Raw genomic sequence first — 25,726 nt, forward strand, 5'->3', positions numbered from 1 at the left:
CAGAAAAAGAATTTTAAGATGGGGAAGAGAAAATATCAAAAGGTAAAAATACAAAGTACCATGTTGTCAAATACAGAGTAGTCAGTCTGAACAAATATATACACAAGCAACAAATATAGGCTCTGCAGGTATATTTATATTTATTTCTGGATACACAAGATAAGTAAAAATATATAACAAATTTAATCACGTAAAGAAGTCCATCAACTTAAGAGTGAAGGCATGAGAAAAGTTTGATATAGGATAGCTGGGAGAGTTTGGAGAGGAGGTACAAAAGAGGAAGGTGATGTCACTGTTTCAATTAAAACATTAAAATATTAGATAAATACATATGTATGAACAAAATTATATACAAATAAAAGGAATAAAAAGCAAACATTACAATCTTCAAAAGAAAACACACAGAAAAAAAAATAAGCCCCAAGAAATCTATATCTCGGAGCATCTTCCTTTCACCTGCCCTCCTAGTGGAAGGAGCAGGATGTTGGAGACCCTTTTGTTATACATGGATTTTAGTCCAGGTGAGTCCCAAATGGTCCAACGGTCCACTCATCAGGCCACTCATTGTGTCCAGTCCGTTGTCCAGCAGGATCAAAAGTCCTTGGCTGCCTGGACTGCATAAAGAAAACTGGAGTTAAACAAGAGAAAGAAAAAATATTCATCACTAGAAAACCCGAGTAGGTTCTTTGCCACGGGACATAGGTTTATGTTCACTGGCCAAGAAATAGACAGACATGGCTATAAAATTTAGACAGTCCATAGTTGGAAAAGTCTAGATAGATCTATAAAGAGTTAATGTGTGCATGATACATACATTACCTCAGAGTTACCCCTCTCTCTCTCTCTCTCTCCCTTTCTCTCTCTGTCTCTCTCTGTCTCTCTGTCTCTCTCTCTCCCTTTCTCTCTCTCTCTCTCTCTCTCCCTCCGTTTCTCTCCCTTTCTCTTTCTGTCTCTCTCTGTCTCTCTCTGTCTCTCTCTCTGTCTCTCTCTCTCTCCCTCTCTCTCTCTCTCTGTGTGTGTGTGTGTGTGTGTGTGTGTGTGTGTGTGTGTTTGTGTGTTGGTGTCTGTCTGTTTGTCCTCATACCTGAAAGCCAGGAATAATCATCAAATGCTTTTTTACCTCAATATTGAGACAGAGTAATATGTCAGTAATCTCAGCTCATCAATCTGCCACACCTGCCTCTGTTAAGCTCAAGGCCTAAGATGACACCATGATTCTTCCTTGTCTGATTTCCAGAGTCCTTTTGTTGCACTGTGACACTTTACCCAACATCCATCTCCCCAGCTGCAGAGACCAGATCTGCCAGGTAAAAATATTTAGAATGTCCCTTTTCTGACAGGATTGCACTCAGCCTGGTACTTCCTCTTGCCTATACTGGCCTTGAAGTTGTGTTACTTGACAGGGTAGAGTGGCTCAGAACTGAAACTTCTACATTGCAGAATTAGAGACAGGAAGAAGAGGATCGTGCTCAAGGTAATCTTTAGCTACAAGGTGGCCTGTTGGGATTTAAGAGACCTTGATGAAAACAGAAATGTTCGCAGCATAGCATTACACTAAAGGAGGAACAGAGGCAGCAAGATCAAGAGGAAGACAAATGTGGCCTGGGCTTTCATTCTATCCCGAGTGGTATTCTCTCTGAATTTTAGGTTTGACTGTGTGAACACTAAAACCAGCATAGCAACACTATTCCAAAATAGGAAAAAAAAACAAAACAAATGTAAGAAGAAAAAAAAATGAAAGTATGCTTAATTTACATAAACATATCAGAAAATAAGAACCAATTTCTTCTGTCTATTGTACATGGAATATGTTCCCTTAGCATACACCTGTGAGTCTGTTAGAATTAAGAGTGATGTATTAAGGATTTTTATTGGAGTGGTTAGTGTTTTTCATCTGTTGGTTTTTAATTTTGTGAATCTATTTCCATCAATTGGGATTTTATACTTGATGTTTCTATTTTGTGTTTTCCACTTAAGGCCATCCTGAGGGGTACATGGCTCTCTAGGAGTCCAGTATAAGAAACATCCATTGAGACCCACCTGCATGGAAGTAGTTCATGTAAAAGTAAAGACAGACACACTGACAGAGATATCGACTCACCAGGGCTTCTACATATCAGTGTATGGATGACAAGGAATCATCAGGGTGTGAGGCCAACTCTTAAAACCTAGGCTGGCCAGGGTCTGTGAGAGGCTTTCCTTGGTTTTGTCTGAGTAGCTAACCTGGTTCAGTGCTAGAGGCCAGCAAAGAACCCCTTTAATGAACTTTCCCAAACTTGTGCATTGTGGGTTCAGATACACGAGTTCATATAGTGCTCTTCTTGCTCCAGAGTGGAATATGATATGCTTTCCCACTCAAATTAGACAGGAAACGATTGTCTGTCGTAAGAGAATTTCCTGTAGCTCAGGGGATAAAGCACATGAGAAATATGTATGTGATCACAATGGTGGAGTACTATAGGGACATGCTGTTAAACTCAGCACATATCACTGCAGGATTACTATGCCAGGATCCTTGATGTCCTTTGAACAAATTAAGAGAGACACTGGGTCAGAGGGACCCTCCATGTCAGTCATATGGTATTCTGTACACCTCATGCTGTGGAAGATGTTGATACAGTCTAGTTAAAAAGAACACAGGAGATGATATCTTAACAAATGTAACAGTAGGAGGGACAGGGAAAGCTTCCCAGAAGCTCTCACAAAGGAATTGCAAGGCTGTTTAACTGGGCATAAAAAAGCAGTGTGCAAATTCTCAGGTTAATGGAAGCAGCCTGGGTAGATTTATCCAGTGGAATGCATACTCCAGTGGAGGCCGGAAGCTGGCATGAGGTAGGGCCACACCAGTTTGCTTCTCCATCATTAAGTTGTTCTTTTGACTCTGCTCATAACACCTGTCCCTCCTCCTTCGAGGAGGCTGTGACACAGGTAGGAATCCAGTTAGACATTTGAAAGTTGGCCTTGAGGGAGCAAACAGAGAGAGGTGAGTAATTACAGGGCAGAACTGGTGAGAGAGAGGGCACAGCTGCCTTGGGAGTCACTCCACAGTATGGGTTTTGTAAGCTTTACCCTGAGTTGGGTCTGAGGACTTAAGCAATATAAACTGTGATATCATTTGCAGGGCAGTGGGGATGGGTGACGGTCTGGTCAAAGTTTGACAGGACGATTCCCTTCAGAGGAGACATAGAGGTCTCATATTCAACCTGGGAACCCATTTTAGCTCAGGTCTGATGGGCTGACTAGGGAGACTTTTCTGAGAAGTCTACTTCATGAAGAAGACCATGTTCTCTGCAAGAAACAGGAAGCAAAGAACAGTACAGTCCCACAGAACAATCTCTGATGTTTACCTCTGCTAGAAGAGAGGGCAGAGGGCTACTGATCCACTGACACTTTTAGGGCACTGTTCTACTTCATCCCTCCCTTCTGAGCAAGACACAGTGAAAAGGCAGGCCTTCCTGCCTGGGGCTTTACCTGGAGAGACCTTGCTGTGGTGTGGACAGCTCTTCCTCTGGAGAAGGGGCCTGCAAGCACACAGGCACCTGGACGTCTGGCCTGGCTCCTCTGAGACTGTATAATTTTCAGCCAGGCCAACCCCCACCACTGGCTTAAAAGCCAGGGAGCTGAGGCTGCTGTTCTTCAGGACTTGAAAAGAAAAAGACAGAAAAGAGGCTCTTGGTGTCTGAAAAACAGAGAACTTCCTGTGCTTTCCATAAAGAGTCATAGCACCCCACTGGTTGTCTTAGGACTCTCTGCCCCATTTGGGCATGCCCCCACCTCCCTCTCATCCTGCTTTAATCAGTGTCTCTGATTCCCCTTATGACTCACAAAGCATCAGATCACCCTTCAGGGGTTTCTATGGACTTAATCTTTCTGAAGTTACAGTTTGTCAAGTTTCTGTGTGCCTCAAGGACCATCCTCATTTGTCACAAAGGACAGGAGGGAATATGGATGAAATGAATGAGGACATGCATCCACCTGGTTCTGTGGGTGACACAATGTTCTCCTCTCTTCCTGAGAGCCAAGTTATTGCAGGAGACTTGATTTTCTGATGGTGGTGGCAGACAGCAGCACAGGTTTCGAAGGCTTCTACTAATTGTCTTTTTAAACCCCTTCCAGTGGTGACGCCATCCCCGACGGGAAGCTGGGCAAGGAACTTGTGGCTGGCCACTAGTGACGGTATCTTCATGAACCATGGCCTCTTCCTTGATGAAGGTATTTTTGTCCACGAGTGTCTCTCTCTGCCAGGTATCTCCAGAGCAGCCTGCAAGGCTTATCCCCTTAGGTGTCTGCAGGGATGCACAGAAATCATGTGGCGGTATGGAGGAGGACACATTCCTGTCTGCTGTAGTGGAATAGGTGTATTGAAGTCGAGGTGACTGGATATGTTCAGTTAGACTACAAGACAACACAGTCTTGGAGTCTGAGAATGTCTTCCTGATTTGCAGCCTGTTATCCCTGAATTCTTCAGCTATAGGACAGTCCAGGAGATCGAGCTGGACGGTGTTGGTCCTTGTTTGCTGGTAGCCTACAGCATGCCTTCTGACAACCTTCCTGGAATTCTTCCTATCCTCCTTCTCCCGAATATTGGATGAATGTGAGGACAAGGTGAAGGAGGAGAGAAGAGGTCCCTTTCTCTTAAGAAAACGAGGGAAGGAGTGAAGATCTTCTAGACCTGGCTCCACTTGGTGGTGTGTGCAGACTTTCCTGAGTGGCTTGTGCTGTTGAATCAAGTATGTTGCCAGCACCTCGTTGATATTTTGGTCTATCAGAGACTCAGTGCTTTTCTCAGGTGTATGCCTCATGACTCTCATGGCTTTGATGGTGCTAGGGCTTGGTGTTCCTGTGAACGTCGGTATGGATGTCGGTGGTGAGTAGGCCTGGCTGTCTTTGATCATGGGGCGCATCATAATTTGCTGGATGCTGGGCCTCCTGCTGGGATTTATCATCAGCATTTCCACTATAACATTGAAAATATCGTTGGCAACGTGAGGCGGAATGCTGAAATTGGCTGAACTGATTTGTCTCCTCACCTCTGCAAATGACTTGCCTAGGAAAGGCAAGTGCCCAGTCACCATGAAGAAGAGGAGGACACCTACACTCCATACGTCAAATGGGCGGCCCTCATATTCCTCAGCTTCAAAGAATTCTGGCGCACAGTATGGCAGCGTGCCACAGAAATCAATCAGCTTCTGCCCAGGAAGTGTTTTAGCAGCTAGGCCAAAATCACAGAGCTTGGCATTCGACCTTCCGTCTATCAAAATGTTGTTGGCCTTTATGTCTCGGTGGACAATATTATTGTCATGGCAGAATTGTACTGCCTCTAATATCTGTCTAAACATTCTTCGGGCCTCCCACGACTTTAAATATCCACATTCCCGGATTCGGTCCAGTAGGTCTCCCTGAGAGGCATGCTCCATGACCAGGTGGGTGGCCTCTCTTGTCTGGACCACTTCGACCACCTTGATGATATGAGGATGGCCCAGGGACTTTAGAATGTCAACTTCCCTGCTCATCACTGAGGAGCACTTCTCGGTGTTCTTGAGAACTTTTATAGCTACACAGGTGAGGGTTGGGACGTGATAGGCCATTTTTACGACTGAAAATCGTCCCCTTCCCAGGGTTCTTATGATCTTATAGTCAGTGGTAAAGTTCTCGATAGAGTCTCGGCTCTCTGGGTCCTGCTCCATGATCAGGCCCTCCTTTATATGGCTAGAAGCAAACTTGCAATGAGAAATAAAACAGACATTTAAAATCAGGATCCAGAACATGTTGATACGCTCAAATTCCTACATTAAAGATATGAGGAAAAAAGCTCAGAAAAACATCAGACAATCTAGCCACGTACTTTACATACTGGGAAGGGAAGGACAAGGACCTACTGCAAAGGAGCAGATGCAAAATGTGACATAGAGGCGGTTGTCAGGGACCAACTGCAAACAGAGTATCCTAGACACTAAAAGCCACTAAATTGGAAAAGCTCACCATCCTCTCTCCTGATCTCAGCATTCTCTTTGAGTAGAGGCATCTAGAATACCAGCTTCAAGAGAAGGTGTAAAGAGAACAGTTCCCCGAAAACTTATAATTTGCAGGATGGCGATCTGCATCTGGAGTTCCCAAATTTGGCTACTCAGGCAGAGGACCTGTAGGTGGTTCTCAGAACACAGGTGCCCACAGCTACCCTAACTCCAGCTCCAGGGTTTACTACACCTCTCGACTCTAAGCACACCTATACAGCACACTCACAGGTGGTATACACCACTTAAAATAGTGATACAAGTCTTTCTATATAATTTTATTAGTATGAGCTGTCAGATTAGCAACGGAATCAGATTTTGGGGAAGTGGAACTATAGACAGGTATAGAGAGATTTTATTTTCTTACACAACTGAGTTATGCTATGTGAATATGTTATTGTATCAATCTTAGGGATGGTGTGAGAGACTCACAACCACCTGTAACTCCAGACCCAGAAAACCTGACTCCCTCTTCTGACCTCCACAAAATGCATCTGGGATATGGTACTCAAGGCATATGAGGATGCAAATCTGTCATACATATGAAGTGAAAAAATAGAATACTCTAACATAGCAAACATAATTTAATAAAATGTGAAATAGAAGATAATAAAAAACATGGAAATGTAAATGCATAACTCAAGCCAGCAAATACAGAAACCAAAGTCAAAAAGAGCAAGTTGAAGTGTCCAAAGTTGGAGAAACTCACTATGTCAGGGTCCAACAGCTCCTGAATGTCCAAGTCTAATTTCTGTGTCTTCAAACTCTAATTTCTTTCCAGCCAAGCAACAGCTTCTGTACCTGTAAGGACAGAATGCAGCCTCAATCAGAGCTGTAAGTAGACAGGTGTCTATCCATTGTCACAGGGTTCCTTGGGAGGTTAGAGCAAAGAGCAGCCAACACTGTGGCTAGGCACGGTCCATTGCTTCTCCTCTGCTTCTGTCTCCATGGACAGGAAGGCTAGTCTTGGTCATTGGAGCACTAGAGGGCAGGTTTGACTCAAGAGTCTGTCCCCAGTGTTACCCAGTGACCCATTTCTTCCTACTTGTACCCCTGCCCAAGGACCATAATTAACCCCAAATTACACCACCTAATGGGAACAATGTTCAAACACTTAACACTCCATCTTTAACAAGGACACTTTTGTCATTAATAATCAAACAAGGAATCCTGAGAATGACAATGGACGCCAGAGCTTTGGCACTCCAGTTTTTAATGGATTCTGATATTCAATGGCAAGTTGATGGACATTGTCTTGCTTTTCACATGGACCCCAGACTCCATAAATTTGTAATAATTCATGTCCATATTCAATGTATTCTATTTACTTTTTGAACTCCGACAAGTGGTAAGGATTGTAAGTCCTGACTACCTTGATTGTTGTGACAAAATGCTATTACTCATTGCACCCCTGGGCATGAGACTACCATTTTGGGGGCTGAGAGGAATATGACACCATTAATCCCATATTGCCTGCCCTCAGGCTTGAGACTTCTGACCAAAGCTCAAGATCTAGAAACAGTGAGCTGATATGTTCCAAATGATCAAGTAAACACCCCTAAGCCAGGAACCTATAAACAACTGATGTAGTAGATGGTGCCTTGTTCTGGAACTCTGGGTCCTTCTGCTCTCAAACAAAATGCCTTCTGTTTGACCTTCAAAACAACAGAAGTTGATTACTTGTGCATCAGGATGTTAGCAAGGCAAGGACAAGTACCCAACAAATTAATTATGTACCAAGGCTGCTTTCTAATTCTAACTGGCCCTGTGTATGTATTCCCAGAGGGTCAAGAAAATGTATGAGATCAGTGTATCTTTGGTGCAGGTGACATGTTGTGCCCTGTAGCAGTTTCCTGTGTATCCACATCTTACTGCTGTTGAATTGGGGTTGAAAGTTGAAGTAGGAATTGGCACAAAACAATCCGATAAGAAAAATCTAGACTTGGGTAAGCTACCTGGACCCAGAGTGATGAGAGTTCCTCAGGGTCCTCTGACAGACATAGGACAAAGTTAAAGTCAGGATAGTCTCATAAAGATGAGCCCATGTTAATTATAAAATTTGTTAAAGTGGAGGAGGAAGATCATCACTTCAAGTAATCTTTGGCTACTCGGAAATGATGATTCCAGCCTGTGGTCCAGGAGCGTCTGTCTCATGGAACAAAAACAAACATGCGAAATGAAAGAAAGAAGTGGCTGCTATGTATTTTTTGCTTGATCTATGTTCCCAAAGCTCTAGAAAGTAACTTTAGACCCATTGGGCTTACACATGAGATTATGACATTAATGACAGAGGTGCAAGGGCTTTTGTGAGCCATTTGCATGTGTTTGAATGTATGCTGCTATCCCCTCTCACCACAACTCATCAGTTTTACACATTAGAGGAATCTGACAGGACTCACTAAGAACCAACTCCATGACAGATGCCAAAGGAAATGGACTGCAGTTTAGCAGAGGTCAAGGAAGGACATTCCCTCTTGAAATGTTCATAGTCATATAGAAACACCACATGTGTACACATTGCACACAAAGCATTTCCTAGTAATGCTAACAAGCTAAACCTTCAAACAATGAAACAGAGGTACAGGTATGGTCCAGCCATGGGCTTCAAAGTCCTACTTGTTAGGTCTCTAATCAGATGTTAGATTTTTGAATGTCCCAGGGAATACAACCCTCCTTCCTCAGCAATGTCATGGAAAGCAAAAAGGATCCTGAAAGGCTCTTTGTTGCTTGACTATGAAGGTTCTGTTCTGCACTCCCATTCCACTAGCAGATAAAAACTATAGGAATGGTGGAAGTAGTTTTATTCAAGCCTAGGTTTGGAAATTTGGAGAGGCACATTGTCAATATAAAATTCCCTCTCTTTCTCTAAATGTTGTTTGAGTGAGTCCAGTGGAATGCTGGGCAGACCATTCCAGCACTAGGCACTTTTTTTCCTGGACGTGTACTTTAAGCTGTTTTGCCAGCAAGACTCAAAGGCCCATGCTTGTTCCTTTGCTTCGAGTTCATTATTGGCCCGACCTCCTGTGCCTGGTACCACACTAGCTTCAGAGTCACATTTGTTCTCCTGAAGATAGAAGATAGCAATTCAATGGAATGACAGCTGCCAACAGAATGACCCAGGTAAATGAAGGGTCATAGTATCATATGTCTCACTTTGGAAAGTTCTTCTTGGCAGTATAAAACTGGATCTTCTTAGACTTATATCTATTCTGTCCTTGAATTCTATTCATCTACCTACTTTCATAGTTATCCTCAAAAAATTAGGATCTAAGCATTGCCTTGTAGCTTGCATAGGGTCATGAGTTTGCACTGCAAGGAAGATCCCAAGTTAACCCGCTAGGGGGAGGCTTCCTGCTAAATCACAGAGACCTGTTGGTGCCTTTTCTTAATAGACCACCCAATGTAGCCTACCAGTCCTCTGAATAGGAGAACTTGAACAATTGGGCCAGTACTTGGAAAGAAAGGGAACAAACTAAAAGGGAAAAACTGAGGAACCTGAAAGGGACTAGCCAGGGAAAGTGTGATCATGGGAATATGGTCAAAGTTCTTTATGTACATGTCTGGAAATGCCATTAGGAGATTGTTCGTGCTGTTTTGTTATCATAAACTATTGTTCAAAATTAGTTCATGGAATAAATACATGTAAAATATGACAATGCAAAATCGGGTGATAAATCAAATCAACAAAGAAAAATTCTCCTATTCAATATTCAAACAAAAATATACAGGAACAGAGACTTAGTTTAAATACAGAAAACAAACAAGTCTAAAGTGAGACATAGGAATATAGAGGAAAACTCACTGTGTTCAGATTCAACAATTCATGAATATCCAAGTTCAGTAGCTAACTGAATAAATGCAATTGCTGTCCAACCAACCAACCAACCAACCAACCATCCAATCAACCAGCCAACCAAACCAACCAAACCAACCAACTAACCCAGCCACCAACCAACAGCTAATGCCCTGTACAGACAGGATGTGTTTTCAGTAACTAAGGAAGTAAATGACCTCACAATGGTTCCTTTTGAGGTCAGAGCTGAAATGGACCAATGAGGGTTGGGCACAGTCCACTTGTTTTCTTTATTTTCTGTCCTCCAGACAGGAAAGAATTAAGGTCAGTGAGGCAGTAGAGACTTGAGGAAGATGGTTACACCCAGTTAGCAGTCCCTATATCTCCTATGACCTACTTCTTTCTGCTAGGTTATGTTTTTCAGATTTTCTACAACCTCAGAAAACAGGGTCACATGACAGAGACCAATGTTCAAGCACAGGATCCTCTCTTGATAGTAGATATCCAAACCCCAATAGAGCCTCTTTCTACTTTAAAAATAATGAGTGGTATCATATGAATTATAATAAGCGATTCACAACTGATATCCAACACTGGTTTATGGACAGTGTATTAGTTTGCTTTATTGTTTGTAATATTATACAGTTACGTACTTATGTGGAGCCATGACCTTATACCCAATGTCATCAATCAATTAAAAGGTTCCATGACCTTACCTAAACTCAATTCAGTTTTTTCTCAAATTACTCCAGCTTGCATTTAATATGACAAAAGCTAAAGGGCACACAGAAACATTCATATATTAGTCAATGGATAACATGGTTCATTTTTCACTTAGACCCTAACATTCTGTAACAACTGTTGGTTTGTGGAAGCTATCCCATCTGCACTTGAGAAAAGTAGATCATTTTCTTGGACTCACATAAGAACAAAATGTTAACTTCTCACTGACCCTGGCATACTTTGACCAAACTGCAGTGTGACTACCATCCCTAGGGGTGAGACTTTCCCATGTTTTTCCCATAGAGTCTTCATCCAGTTTCTCACCAGACAGAAAGCTAGGATTGATAGTTTCTAAATGATAGAGAAAATAACTGATCAATAGTCATCTTAGAATCCTCAACCCCGAAGGCAGAGGCACACATGGTTTGTTAAACAAAACAAGATTTTCTTCGCCAAGATTTGATAAATAGAGCAAAAGTTCTCAACCAAACACCAACCAAAACTGTGAAGACATAAATGAAGATTTAGTGAACATTTCCAGGCTAAAGCAACTGCTCATGTCTTCCCTGAGCAGGTTTGGGCCAGTGGAGCTCCCTTGACCCCTTTTGTGATCTTAGCTCTGTATTGTGTTTTGAACACCTCTGGATTTAAAATCCTGGTACAGTTTGTGTCTACCTCATTCCAAGTTCTTACTGGAAATGACAATGGAGATGTTAGTGTATTTGCTTGTATCAAACAAATGAGGAAGGACATTTTCCCTTGTCTTAATGCCTTTAATATTTGAACAAAATATATTATTTTTAAAAATGTTAATATTATCATCATTATTTTAAATAACATGTACATGTCTGTGCTTGTAGTTGTATACAGACATGACTAGAGTTGGTGGTGGAAGCCACAGGTTTTACGTGTTTGTAGATCTGGAGTTAGAGTTGGTTGTGAGACACACAGCATGGCTTCTGGCCACTGAACTCAACTCCTGTGCACAAGCAGTGCCTTCTGTCAACCTGAGCTGTGTTCCAGTCTTAATTTCAATCTTTTTATGATTGCAGTCATGGTATTCATTGTATATTAATGTTCCCCTTCTTGTCTACCGCATATTTCTTTTGTAGAAAATTATTTTATTTCTAATATCTGGTAAATTTTATGAATAGGAGAAATAAACATTTTTCTGTTTTATTTTACAAATTTAATATTCATCAGAAAGTATATTATATTTTTGTAGGTCTTCAAAGAAAACTTCCAATGAAAAGGACAAAGTATGAAAAAATTTATTCAATCATATTTAATAAGATAGAGTATAAAAGTTAAAGTAATATGGTGATTTTGAAATATAGTAGAAAACAAAAATTAAGAATCTTTTGTTATATTCAAATATTTCTTTTCAAAACATTTTCAAAATTCACCAATATCCTGCTAAGACTGAACCCACAGTGAACGTGATTGTTGGGGGGAGGCGGCAAAGGGGGGAGGATGGGGAGGGGAACAACCATAAAGAAGGGGAGGAGGAAGAGGGGTTAGGGGATTGTTGGCCTGGAAACTGGGAAAGGGAATAACACTCGAAATGTAAATAAGAAATACTCAAGTTAATAAACACAAAAATTGAAAAAAAATGTCACCAATAGTAAAGGTGTCCTTACTTAAAGTCAGGCTTTTCAGAAGCATCTGCATTGTTATTTATGTAAAACGTGGATATTTGTCTCTTCTGTATACTTTTGGTTTGGGGTACATATTATAAAGACATCTGATATAACTATAATTCATTTTATTGGTAAAAGAACAAGGAAATCATATGTCTGAGCTTACCAAACTCACATCATCATCTGAGGGAAACTCAGAGGATTGTGAGATGTTCAGTCATAACACTATTTTGCAACTTATTGAACAGCTCAGGAGGTCAACCTAACGTAGGAGTTTTGCATGCAGCCTCTGTGTGTGCTATAGACGAGCATGAATTAGAGTATCACTCATGAAATATCAAAGAACAGAAAACTAGTCTCAGCAGGAGCTGCCAGCAAGCCTGAGCTTCAGTGAGAGAGCCTGACAGTGTGGCTTTGGGGTTGTTGCATGAGACTCATGGGTTACAACAAAATGCCACAGGCCAGTCAGCCAGGACATTAACTTGTGGGCTGTGCCTTTTATTGCATCCTCATGTGGCTGGAGGATTGCAGCAGCTCTCTGGAGTGAGTTTGGTAAAGGAGGCTGAATCCAGACATGATGTCTTTGCAATGTGATGTGTTGAGGAGACACTCTGAGACTACACCGGGTGTTTTATTGGCTCCTCTCTTTACCTTAGTTATGTTAACATTGTCTTCAATACTCTTCAAAGAATATTTTATGCGTGTGTGTGTGTGTGTGTTTGTGTGTGTGTGTGTGTGTGTGTGTGTGTGTGTGTGTGTACACCTGGTTGTGAGCATTTGTTCGCATGCACAGTCTAGAGGAGGAGTTCAGGTGTCCTGCTCTATCATTGTCCTGCTTAGTCCTTTGAGATGGTGTCTGAACTTGAAGCTAGGTTGGCATGCCAGCACCAATATTTTGTCTGCTGCTCTCAAGGCTTAGTTTAGAGGCACATATGTAGTCAGATGTGATTTTTATGGAGATTTAAACTCATGTCTATATTTGCCCAGCAAACACCCATATACACCGAGCTAGTTCCCTTAAGGCTGATTGTATGTAACTGGTTTTTTGTAGTTTGCTCTTTTTATATTTTTTTATTTTATTTTATTTTATTTTTACTGGATAATTTTTCTTTATTTTTCTTTTCTTTTCTATTTTTTTAATTGTACTTAGATTTCAAATGTTATTCTCTTTCCTGATATCATATTCATAATCCCCCATCCCATTTGCCCTCCCCCTTCTTCTATAAGCTTGTTCCCCTCCCCAAATATCTACCTTTCCTGTCTCCCTGCCCTGAAATTCCACTGCAGTGGGAGGTCCAGACATGGCAGGACAAAGGGTTTCTCCTCCCATTGGTACCCAACAAGGCCATGCTTGGCTACATATGCAGCTAGAGCCATGGGTCAGTCTATGTGTACTCTGTGGGTAGTGGATTACTCCCTAGGAGCTCTGGTTGGTTGGAATTGTTGTTCTTTTGGGGTTTTTGTTTTATGTTGGAACATCTTTTGGTTATATGGCCAAGAGAAATATAGCAGGAACCTCAGAGAGTCCAATTTTCAATTTTCTGAAGAACCTACCCAGGGATTTCCAGAGAGGTTGTACCAGTTTAAAATCCCACCATCAATGCAGGAGTGTTCCTCTTTCTCCTCATCCTTGCCAGCATCTGCTGTCACCTGAGTTTTTTTTTCTTAGTCATTCTGACTGGTGTGAGGTGGAATCTCACGGTTGTTTCAATTTGCATTCCCTGGATGACTACAGATGTATGTTGAACATTTCTTTAGGTGCTTTTCCGACATTCAATATTCCCGAGCTGAGAATTCTTTGTTTAACACTGTACCCCATTTTTTCATGGGTTCTCTGACTCACTGGAGTCTAACTTCTTGAATTCTTTGTATATTTTGGATATTAGCCCTCTTTCAGTTGTAGGATTGGTAAAGATCTTTTCCCAATCTGTTGGTTGCCTTTTTGTCCTAATGATAAAGTCCTTTGCCTTACAGAAGCTTTGTAGTTTTATGAGGTCCCATTTGTAGATTCTTGACCTTAGAGCATAAGCCATTGGTGATCTAGTCAGGAAAATTTCCCCAGTGCCCATGTGTTTCAGACTCTTCCCCACTTTTTTTCTATTGGTTTGAGTGTATCTGGTTTGATGAGGAGGTCCTTGATCCACTTGGACTTAAGCTTTGTACAGGGTGATAAGAATGAATCTATTTGCATTCTTCTACATACTGACATCAAGTTGAAATAGCACCATTTCTTGAAAATGCTATCTTTTTTCCATTGAATGGCTTTAGCTCCTTTGTCAAAGATCAAGTGACCATAGGTGTGTGGGTTCATTTTTGGGTTTTCAATTAAATTCCACTGATCTATCTGTCTGTCTCTGTACAACTAACATGCAGTTTTCATAACTACTGCTGTGTAATACTGCTGAAGTCAGGGATGGAGATTCCACCAGAAGGTCTTTTCTTTTATTGTTGAGAGTACTTTTAACTACCTTCGTTCCTTTTTGTTTGTTTGTTTGGTTTTGTTTTGTTTGTTGTTGTTGTTATTCCAAACAAATATGCAAATTGCTCATACTGTCACTATGAAGAATTCAGTTGGTATTTTGGAGAGTATATTGAATCTGTACATTGCGTTTGACAAAATGGCCATTTTTACCATATTAATTCTGCCAATCCATGAGCTTGAGAGGTCTTTCCATCTTCTGAGATCTTCTTCAATTTCTTTCTTCAGAGCCTGGAAGTTCTTGTCATACAGATCTTTCCCTGTCTTGGTTAAAGTCACACCATGGTATTATGTATTATTTGGGAGTAATATGAAGGGTATCATTCCCTGATTTCTTTCGCAGCCTCTTTAACCTTTGAGTAGAGGATGGCTACTGATATCTTGGAGTTAATTTTTATATCCAGCCACTTTGCTCATTATCAGGCTTAGTAGTTTTCTGGTGGAACTCTTGTCATCACTTAAGTATACTATGATATCATCTGCAAATAGTGATATTTTGATTTCTTACTTTCCAATTTCTATCTCTTTGACCTTCTTTTGTTTTCTGATTATTCTGGCTTAGACTTCAAAAACTATATTTAGTATTAAATAGCGAGAGAATGGGCAGCTTTTCTATTCCCTAATTTTAATGGGACTGTTTAACATTTGTCTCCATTTAGTGTGATGTTGGCTCTGGTTTCCTGTATATTGCTTTTACTGTGTTTAGGTATGGGCCTTGAATTCCTCATCTTTCAGGACTTTTATTATGCAAGGGTATTGAATTTTATCAATTCCTTTCTCAGCATCTAATGAAATGATCATGTAGTGTTTATCTTTGAGTTTTTTTATAAAGTGGATTATGTCGATGGACTTCCATTTATTGAACCATCCCTCTATTCCTGGTATGAAGTCTACTTCCTCATGATGGATGATCATTTTGATGTGTTCTTGGATCTGGTTGCTAGAATTTTATTGAGTATTTTTGTGTTGATATTCATTAGGGAATTTGGTCTATAATTCTCTTTCATTTTTGGGTCTTTCTGTGGTATAAGTAATTGTGACTTCATAGAAGACATTTGTTGTGCTTTGTCTGTTTCTAATTTGTGGAATAGTTTGGAGAATATTGGTATGAGGTCTTCTATGAAAGTCTGATAGAATTCTGCATTAAACCAATCTCGTGGTGGGCTCTATTTGATTCACAGACTATTAATCACTGGTTCTACCTCTTTAGGAGTTATGGGGTAATTTAGATGGTTTATCTGTTCATGGTTTAACCTTGGTACCTGATATTTGTCTAGAAAACTGTCCATTTCCTTCAGATTTTTAAGTTTTGTTGAATATAGGCTTTTTTTAGTAGGACCTGATGATTTTTTTAATTTCCTCAGATTCTGTTGTTTTGTCTCCTTTTTCATTTCTGATTTTGTTAATTTGGACACACTCTCTGTGCCCTCTGGTTAGTCTGTCTAAGGGTTTATCTATCTTGTTGATTTTCTCAGAGAACCAGCTCTTGGTTTTGTTGATTCTTTGTATAGACCTTTTTCCTTTCTATTTGGTTGATTTCAGCCCTGAGTTTGATTATTTCCTACCTTCTACTGCTCTTGGGTGCATTTGCTTCATTTTGTTTTAGAGCTTTCATGTGTGCTGTCAAGGAACTGGTGTGTGTTCTCCCCTGTCTTTTTCTTTTTTGCAGTCACTCACAGTTATGAGTTTTCTTCTTCACACAGCTTTTGTTGTGTCCCAAAGTTTGGATATGTTTTACCTTCATTTTCATTAAACTCTAAGAAGTCTTTTAAACCTTCATTTTTTTCCTTGACTAAGTTATAAGTGAGTAGAGCGTTGTTCAACTTCCATGTATATATGGGCATTCTTTCGTTATTGTTGTTATTGCAGATCAGCCTTAGTCTGTGGGCATATGACGGAATGCATGGGACTATTTCTATCTTCCTGTATCTGTTCAGGCCTGTTCAGTGACTGATTATATCGTTAATTTTGGAAAAGGGTCCAGGAGGTTCTGAGAAGAAGGTATAACCTTTTTTAGGATGGAATATTCTATAAATATCTGTTAAATCCATTTGTTTCCTAACTTCTTTTAGTTTCTCTACATCTCTGTTGAATTTCTGTTTCCATGATCGGTTAAATGGTTCATTTTCGAGAAGATACCATGAGGTGCTGAGAAGTAGGTGTATCCTTTTGTTTTAGGATGAAATGTTCTATTAATATCTGTTAAGTACATTTGGGTCATAACTTCTGTTAATTTCTCTATGTCTCTGTTTAATTTCTATTTCCATGGTCTGTCCATTGATGAGAGAGCAGTGTTGAACCCTTCTACTATTATTGTGTGAGGTACAAGGTGTGATTAGACATTTAGTAAGGTTTCTTTTATGAATGTATATGCCCTTGCATTTGGAGCATAGACATTTAGGATTGAGAGTTCATCTTGGTGGATTTTTCCTTTGATGAATATGACGTTTTCTTTCTTATCTTTTTTACTGACTTTTGGTTTATTCAACATTAGAATGGCTACTCTCACTGGCTTCCTTGGACCATTTGCTTGGAAACTCGTTTTCAAGTCTTTTACTCGGGGGTAGGGTCAATATTTGTCTCTTAGCTGTGTTTCCTATGGAGCAAAATGCTGGGTACTCTTTACATATTCAATCTGTCAGTCTGTATCTTTTTATTGGAGAATTGAGTCCATTGTTGTTGAGAGATATTAAGGAATAGTGATTGTTGCTTTCTGGTATTTTTGTATTTAGAGGTGGTATTATGTTTGTGTGTTTCTCTTCTTTATTTTGGTTGCAAAGAGATTAACTTTCTTGCTTTTCCTTGGGTGTGGTTTCCCTCCTTGTGTTGGGCTTTTCCAACTAATATCCTTTGTAGGGCTGTATTTGTAGAAAGAGATTTTATAAATTTGTTTTTGTCATGGAATATCTTGGATTCTTCTTCTATGTTAATTGAGAGTTTTGCTGGATATAATAGCCTGGGCTCACAGTTGTGTTCTCTTAGGTTCTGTATGACTTCTGTCCAGGAACTTCTGGCTCTCATAATCTCTGGTGAGTAGTCCAGAGTAATTCTTATAGGTCTGCCTTCATATGTTACTTGACCTTTTCCCCTTACTTCTTTGAAATTTCTTTCATTGTTTTCTGCATTTGGTATTTTGACTATTATGTGACAGGAGAAATTTCTTTTCTGTTCCGTCTGTTTGGAGTTCTGTATGTTTCTTGTATCTTTATGCGCATCTCTTTCTTTAGGTTAGGGAAGTTTTCTTCTATAATATGTTGAAGATATTTAATGCCCCTTTAAGGTTGGAGTCTTCTCTCTCTTTATACCTATATTCCTTAGGTTTGAGCTTCTCATTCTTCCATGGATTTCCTGTATGTTTTGGGCTGAGAACTTTCTGCTTTTTCCATTGTCTTTGACGGTTCTTCTGATGTTTGCCATGGTATCATCTGCCCTTGAGATTCTATCTTCTCTTCCTTGTATTCTGTTGGTGAATCTCACATCTACGACTCCTAATCTCTTCCCTAGATCTTCTCTCTCCAGGGTTGTCTCTCTTTGTGCTTTCTTTATTGTTTCTATTTACATTTTTCACTCATGGATGGTTTTGTTTAATTCCTTCTACTGCTTGGTTGTGTTTTCCTGTAATTCTTTAAGGGATTTTTGTGTTTCCTCTTTAAGGGCTTGTACTTGTTTACCAGTGTTGTCCTGTATTTCCTTAAGGGAGTTATTTCTCACCTTCTTTAAGTCCCCCATCGTCATGATAAAAACGGGATTTAAAATCTAAGTCTTGCCTTTCCAGTGTGTTTGGATATCCAATATTTCCTTTGAAGGGAGAACTGGACTCTGATGATGCCAAGTAGTCTTAGATTCTGTTGTTTGTCTTCCTGTGCTTACTTCTCATCATCAGTTTGTCTCTGATGTTAGCTTGTCTTGCTGTTTCTGGCTGTGGCTTGATTCTCCTGTAGGCCCGTGTGTCTGCACTCCTGTGGACCTCTTTTCCTGTTCACTTTCAGCCAGTTCCAAGAACAGAGTGTTCTGTTCTCAGGGTTGTAGTTGGTCCTGGCAGCTGATTTTCAGCTCTCAGGGAGGGCAGGAACTAGAAGGGTCGTGCCCCTGAATGCTCCTAGGTCCCTGTGTTCAGAGGGCACAGATGACACTAGGCATTTTCAAGTGGGGTCTGGAATGTTGCCAGAGAGTATTCTCCTCAATTTCTCCCATTAGAAACTTTGTAACTAATTGCTAGATTGGTCAAGGAAGTTAAAGGCTGTTTAAAAATTAGGATAATACACAGGTTAAATTAAAAATGATAAAAAAGAGATATAAAATTGTGGGAACACATTTGATATTTGGAGTCTAATTATTTATTTATTTATATATGTGTGTATGTATTTATGAATATTTACTTCTATATATGAACAGAGTAATTTGAAAACTAATATTTTTATTAATGCTTTCACAATTTTAGATGACCCCACTGAGTCCACCCGTAGAAGCAGCTTGACCCTCAAGAAGTTCTGATGTATCCAGGATCACAGAATCACAGGCTCACAGGTCAACAGGCTTGCAGTAGGGACAGGCTCCAGTGAGAGACAGCTAGATCAATCAAACCCAGAGATATACAGATGGCAGCACTCAAGCACAAGGACATAAGCAACAGAAACTGTTAATACTTGGCAACATCAGAACCCAGTTCTCCCATCACAGCAAGCCCTGCACCCCCCACACACCTAAAGGATCCAGATCTACATGCTCATCTTTGTCTATTCCACACACCATTTGTGAGTAAACTGCATACTTTTCAACCCGATTGTTCACCCTTTTTACTCTTGAATAATATTGTATGTACAGCTAAAGCGAAGAGCATTAACAATGTGATAATCCAAACAGTAATGAAAACAAAGAAAGAATATTAAATGGAGTAAGGGGAAAAAAGAATAAAAATAGAAACAAGTCTGGTAGCTGGGAATATTTAACCATCTACTCTTTGTATTACAAAGTTCCATTGTCCAAATTCAGTGCTTCAAAACCAAATGCATAAATGCTTCATGTTGTTAGGGTATCACTATGTGTATTTGGTTTTTTCAACTGTATTTTTTCTTGGATATTTTATGTATTTACATTTTAAATGTTACTCCCTTTCCCAGCCTCGGCCATCCCCTCCCCCTCCCTCTGATTCTATGAAGACGCTCCAACTCCCACCCACCCATTCCAAACTCAACACCGGCATTTCCCTACATTGAGGAAACAAGCCTTCACAGGACCAAGGGCTTCCCTTCCTATTGATGGGGACAATGCCATCCTCTGCTACATATGTGGCTGGAGTCATGGGTCCTTCCATGTGTACTCATTGGTTGCTGGTTTAGTCCTTGGGAGCTCTTGTGTGAGGTCTCCTTGGATGATATTGTTGTTCTTCCTAAGGTGTTGCAAGCCGCTTCACCTACTTCTGTCTTTTCTCTAACTCCGTAATTGGGGTCCTATTGTTCAACCCAAAGGTTAGCCCATCTGTATCAGTCAGGCTCTGGCAGAGCGTCTCAAAGACACCCATATCTGTCTCTTGTCAGCAAGCACATCTTGTCATCAGCAATAGTGACTGGATTTAGAGGCTGAATATGGGAAGGATTCCCAGGTGGGGCAGTCTCTGGATGACCTTTTCTTCAGTTCCTGATACACTCTATGTCCCTGTATGTCCTCCCATGAGTTTTTTGTTCTCACTTTTGTGAAGGAATGAAGATCACCATTTTGATCTTCCCACTTCTTGAGCTTCATATGGTTTGTGACTCGTTTCTAACATATTCTGAGCTTATGAGCTAATATCTATTTATCAGTGAGTGGTACCATGTGTGTTCTTTTGTGACTGGGTTACCTCACTCAGGATGATATTTTCTAGTTCCATTAATTTTCATAAGCATTTCATGTAGTCATTGTTTTTAAGAGCTGAGTAGTATTCCATTGTGTAAATGTACCAGATTATCTGTATCCATTTCTCTGATGAAGGACATCTGGCTTCTTTCCAGCTTCTGGGTATTATATAAATAAGACTGGTATGAACATAGTGGGGCATGTGTCCTTCTTATATGTTGGAACATCTTTTGGGTATATGCTCAGGAATGGTATGGCAGGGTCCTCAGGTAGTACTACGTCCATTTTTCTGAGGAATCTCCAGACTGATTTTTAGATTGGTTGTACCAGCTTGCAATCTCACCAACAATGGAGGAGTCTTTCTCTTTTTCAGCATCCTCAACGGGTACTTTTGCCACCTGAGTTTTTGATCTTAGCCATTCTAACTGGTATGAGGTGGAATCTCAGGATTGTTTTGATTAGCATTTCCTTGTTGACTAAGGCTGTTGAACATTTCCTTAGGTATTTCTCAGCCATTCAATATGCCTCAGGTGAGAATTATTTTTTGAGTTCTGCACCCCATTTTTAATAGGGTTATTTGACTCTCTGGAGTCTAACTTCTTTAGTTCTTTGTATATGTTCAATATTTGCCCTCTATTGGATAGGATTGGTAAAGAACTTTTCCAAACATGTTGTTTGCTGTTTTGTCCTAATGACAGTGTCCTTTTCAATTTTATGAGGTCCCATTTCTCATTTCCCGATCTTAGAGCAGAAGCCATTGGTATTCTGATCAGGAAACTTTTCCCAGTGCCCATGTGTTTGAGGCTCTTCCCCACTTTTTCTTTTATTAATTTGAGTGTATCTGGTTTTATGTGGAGGTCCTTGATCCCCCTGTATTTGAGCTTGGTACAGGGTGATATGAATGGATCGATTTGCACTCTTCTACATGGTGATCCCCAGTTGAACCAGTGCCATTTTTTGAAAGTGCTATATTGTTTCGTGTTTGATCATAGCAATAGAAACCAAACTAGGGCACGGTTCATTCAGGGTTAGAGGGTTATCCTAATGTTTACATTAGGATAGTCTATGAAATTTTTATTAACTCTAATGTGAAGTCTATGTAGTAATAGACATATGGCATGCTTCCTTAATCTGGTTCTAGCACCAGAGTTCTAAGTCTATTACCAAATATAAATGCTTGATATCTCTGGGCATTTCATTTTTTTCTATCCCAACTTAATTTAGGTATTACCCTTCTTATTCAAGTAATTTAAGAAATTCCTAGTGGATTCATTCTTGTAGTATATGGGTGTGAGTTAAAATATTACAGCTCCAATAATTTCTTTCGTAGTATATATTGGTCACAAATATATAATGCCCAGGGGTTTTATTGATCCTCATACATAAATAATAGTTCTCCATAGTATTCATTGGAGGTTGGTTTCAGGCATCCCATGAATACCAAAAGCTATGAATATTAAAAATCCCTTCTAGAAAATGACGTATTTACATATAACATACATATAGCCTCTTATGTAAGTTAAACTATATTTAAGTTACTTGTAATATGTCAAAGAAATGCCTTATAAATAGTTGTTATGCTCTATTTTTTGAGAATAATCAGAAGGCAAGGCATAAATGTTCATCCTAGATGCAATTCTCACATATTTTCATTCTGATGTTGGCTGAATCCTCAACAGCAGAATTCATGGACAATTTTCAAGTCATGTCTATAGAAGAACTCGCTGGAGTCTTATGCCTTCAACATGAAAGCAACTGTTGAGGATGAGAAACTTCAAGGCAAGATAAATGATGAAGACAAACAGAAGATTCTTGACAAGTGCAATGAAATCATCAGCTGGCTGGATAAGAACCAGACTGCGTAGAAGGAAGAATTTGAGCATCAGCAGAAAGAACTGGAGAAGGTCTGCAACCCTCTCATCACCAAGTTGTACCAGAGTGCTGGTGGCAAGCCTGGAGGAATGCCTGGTGGCTTCCCTGGTGGAGGAGCTCCTCCATCTGGTGGTGGTTCTTCAGGCCCCACCATTGAAGAGGTGGATTAAGTCAAAGTAGAGGGTATAGCATTGTTCCACAGGGACCCAAAACAAGCAACATGGAATAATAAAACTATTTAAATTGGCACCAAAAAAATCTTTCCTTATTCATTAGAAAAACATACAGGATTAGAGAATCATACAGGAGATGAAGATGTAGACAGGTTCAAAAGGCTAGCACCGAGGAGTACAGATGCCATCCCTGTGGAAGCAAGACTTTCAGAAGCTTTGCCTTCCTGGGCTGAAATGTCTTCTGTACGTTCCCAGGGGGTGCTGCAGAGAACAGTGGTCATGGATGGTCACACAAAGGGGAAGATCCTTCTTAACCTCCAAGAGAGCTGGGAAACTCGATCATCTCATTTCCAGTTGCATCACTGGCCACTCCAGGCCCTTCAGTACATGTGATCACCCAGAGATTCCCCTGCCAGACATAACTCTCAGGGACATATCCCTCTACAGCTACAGGAGGGAAGGAAGCAGGCCCTACTCCACCAAGGTCCTTCAAGTCTTGGGAACCCACATGTGCTCCCCCCACTGATGATGAGGCTTCAGTAGCCCCAGCACTCAGCCCAGCATCTTGGCTTTGATTCTCTGTAAACACAGTAAAGGCAAGACTCACCCTTCCTTGCCCATTCATAACCAAGTGCCCATGAGTCCCAGGGTGGGGTTCAAGTCCCAGGCAGGTGATGGGACAGCACACATATCTCTCAGTGTGCCTCCAGCTTTGGTCTAGAGCAGAGAGTGGTTTGGCATTGCTAGCTCCATGGCATTGTTGTTTCTTTGTGTGCACATGACAACATGAAGCAGAGGTTTGCTGCCATCTCAGAGAGGGCAATACTGTTTGCTGGTGGAGAAAGATGATTTGATATGTGCATAGAGCCTGCTCTGAACAAGTGCCACAGACAGCAATACCGTGGCTTCAAAGGGGAGGGAAATTATAAAGCAGGGACAATAGGGTTGATTTTTTAAAATTAGACTTGTTTGAAATCTTCCTTCAAACCAAATGAGATCTGCTTAGCTGCACACACGGAAGAGGCCAGAAGGAAAATAACTGTTCAGCCTCGGTTACTAATCCTGTCTTTAAAAGCATGCATTTTTGTAATGTACATGATTGGAAGGCAGGTGAGGCTAAGACTGCTTCATCAGGGCATCCTTGCCTGCTGAACTGGGAAAAGAAGAGACCTAATAGACAGGACAGTACCCTCAGTCCCCGGGGAGGAGGCAAGTCCATCAGTGGTGACAGATGAGTCCCAGGTCACTGTGCTGGGCACATCCTGGTGACAGTAGACTCACTCTCAGCCATGCCAGTGTTATAGTGCCTTTGTCTGCCAAGTCACAGAGAAAATTCATGCTTTTTCTTTCTGTCTTAGTTGGGTCCGCTTGGAAGGCTTGGAAGGCACCCAACCAAGCCAGACTCTGTGTCCTCCAGCAGGGGGCAGCACTACATAACATTATTGTTTGAGATGGCCAGATTTCCACTATTATTACTAAGTATTATTACAGATTACAGTATTTCCCGTAGGTGGCTGCTTTGTACAGAGGTTATTTGTTTATTTGTTCTTAGAGGCACAGGTTGGACATCCCAGCAGAGCCCCGAGCCCTAACTAGTTAAAAGCTCATGGTGCTAATATTGCATGCTGTGTTTTTGTCTGCCCCTCTGGTGTGGGTCCCCAGGACTGTGTAATCTGTCTCTGTGTATATGGATGTCCAGTGTGGCTTTGGGCCCTTCCCTTTCATGTGACTCTTCTCTACTGCACTCAAATAAAATGTATATTATATATGACCTCATTATAGACCTTTACAGGGGGAAACTTTGCTTAAAGAAAAATGCCTTTGGAAACATATTTAAGCAGATCTTGACACTTTACTAGGAAAACAACATCATTCCCAAGCAGCTCACCTTAATACGGGTGTCCAGGACCAAAAGTTCTTAAGCGTGAATATGATATGTTGGAGAAATGGCTCATTGGTTAAGATCTCATACTACTTTTGTTGAGGACATGTTCAGTTCCCAACACCCATGTCTAGCAACTCCAGCTCCAGGAGTTCCAATACCTAAGGTCTCTACAAACACCTATACTCATGGGCACATATCAGATAGAGATATGTAACTAAAAATGATCAGATATTTAAAACATGATGACCAAGCTTTCAGTAATTATTTAATCAGTTTAACATGCAGTAAGCTCCTTCTCCCTTGTCTCACCTTTGTGACGTTCCAGGGTATTTATGCTTCTGTAGACATCACTGACTGTAAGCTACCTTTCAATAAACTGATTTTGTACTGTAGCTGAGAATAATCCTTGGCTTTCTTTGGGCAACCCAGATCCAAGCCATCTTACATTTACAGTCAGAGTTAACTTGAAGAAATCTTTCAGTTCATCTCTCTGATGATTCTGTGCCCATGTTAGTTAAAAATTCTCAGGGAGTAAAATGCTGGGGCCACATGAATTGGGATGAGCACACATGGCTTGCATGACATTTTGTTTTCTTCTTGAGGCATGGGCTCATATATCGAAGGCTGACCTCACACTCACTTTATTGCTAATGATAACTTTGAATTTCTGATCATCTACTTCTGCCCAAAAGTGCTTGAATTATAGACATGTAACATCACATTGGTACATGCTGGGAACAAACTCAGGCCTTTTGTCATGCTAGGCAAGGACTCTACCAACTGGGCTACATTCCAGACCATGCTTGACGTTATCTCTTAGAGACTTACTCTGTGTGTGTGTGTGTGTGTGTGTGTGTGTGTGTGTGTGTGTGTGTGTGTGTGTGTGTAGCTAGTGTTACATGCAGTCATGACTCACCCCATGTGAGGACTTGGAACTTAGCTTAAAAGGAGCAAGAGTTCTTAAGTGCTGAACCATCCCTCTAGCCCTGCTAGACAGTTTCAATCCAAGGCTAGAAATGCAAGTTCAGTGAACACTGACAAGCACAGCTGTGTTCTGGAGATGCATCGTGACCAGTTCAGATTCAAGACTGAAGGGCTGTGACAGTGATGGCTGAGATGATCAGCTGCCCCAGGCCAGTCATGAACAGTACTCACTCTGGAAATTTCTGGTGTATGTAAATTGTGTTTGGCTCGGTATGGTAGCACATCCCCCTCCCCCTACTCAAGAGGTGAATTCAGGAGGATCATGAGCTGAAGAGCAACCTCAGCTACATACCAAGTTTGAGGAGACTCTGGGCTATGTGAAGCCTTA

At 40.7% G+C, this 25,726-nt stretch overlaps 1 protein-coding gene and 1 long non-coding RNA gene across 6 annotated transcripts in view; one reads left to right on the forward strand and one right to left on the reverse strand.

The window, feature by feature from the left end:
- The window catches only part of LOC148000328 (uncharacterized), a 33,001-nt gene extending 10,614 nt beyond the window's left edge, over positions 1-22,387 (forward strand). For 2 of the 5 annotated variants that reach the window (XR_015641953.1, XR_015641952.1), the window contains exons 2-3: positions 19,091-19,403; positions 22,164-22,387. This is a non-coding gene — a long non-coding RNA (uncharacterized LOC148000328). Of the gene's footprint in view, positions 1-1,237; positions 1,308-4,116; positions 4,213-19,090; positions 19,404-22,163 lie in introns of all 5 variants that reach the window. The other 3 variants (XR_015641951.1, XR_015641955.1, XR_015641954.1) reach the window with 3 other exon arrangements.
- LOC148000329 (sperm motility kinase X-like) lies at positions 118-9,982 on the reverse strand. Its single transcript, XM_087591907.1, has 4 exons — positions 9,817-9,982; positions 6,724-6,815; positions 3,976-5,720; positions 118-3,642 (listed from the first exon to the last, which is right to left on the reverse strand). Exons 3-4 carry the CDS (start codon positions 5,685-5,687, stop codon positions 3,606-3,608), a joined length of 1,749 nt encoding a protein of 582 aa, XP_087448033.1. The 5' UTR covers positions 5,688-5,720; positions 6,724-6,815; positions 9,817-9,982; the 3' UTR covers positions 118-3,605.
- Positions 22,388-25,726: the final 3,339 nt, after the last annotated feature.

Source organism: Rattus norvegicus, chromosome 17, assembly GCF_021556685.1.
Source record: "Rattus norvegicus strain SHRSP/BbbUtx chromosome 17, alternate assembly SHRSP_T2T, whole genome shotgun sequence".
Classification (NCBI taxonomy): Eukaryota; Metazoa; Chordata; class Mammalia; order Rodentia; family Muridae; genus Rattus; species Rattus norvegicus.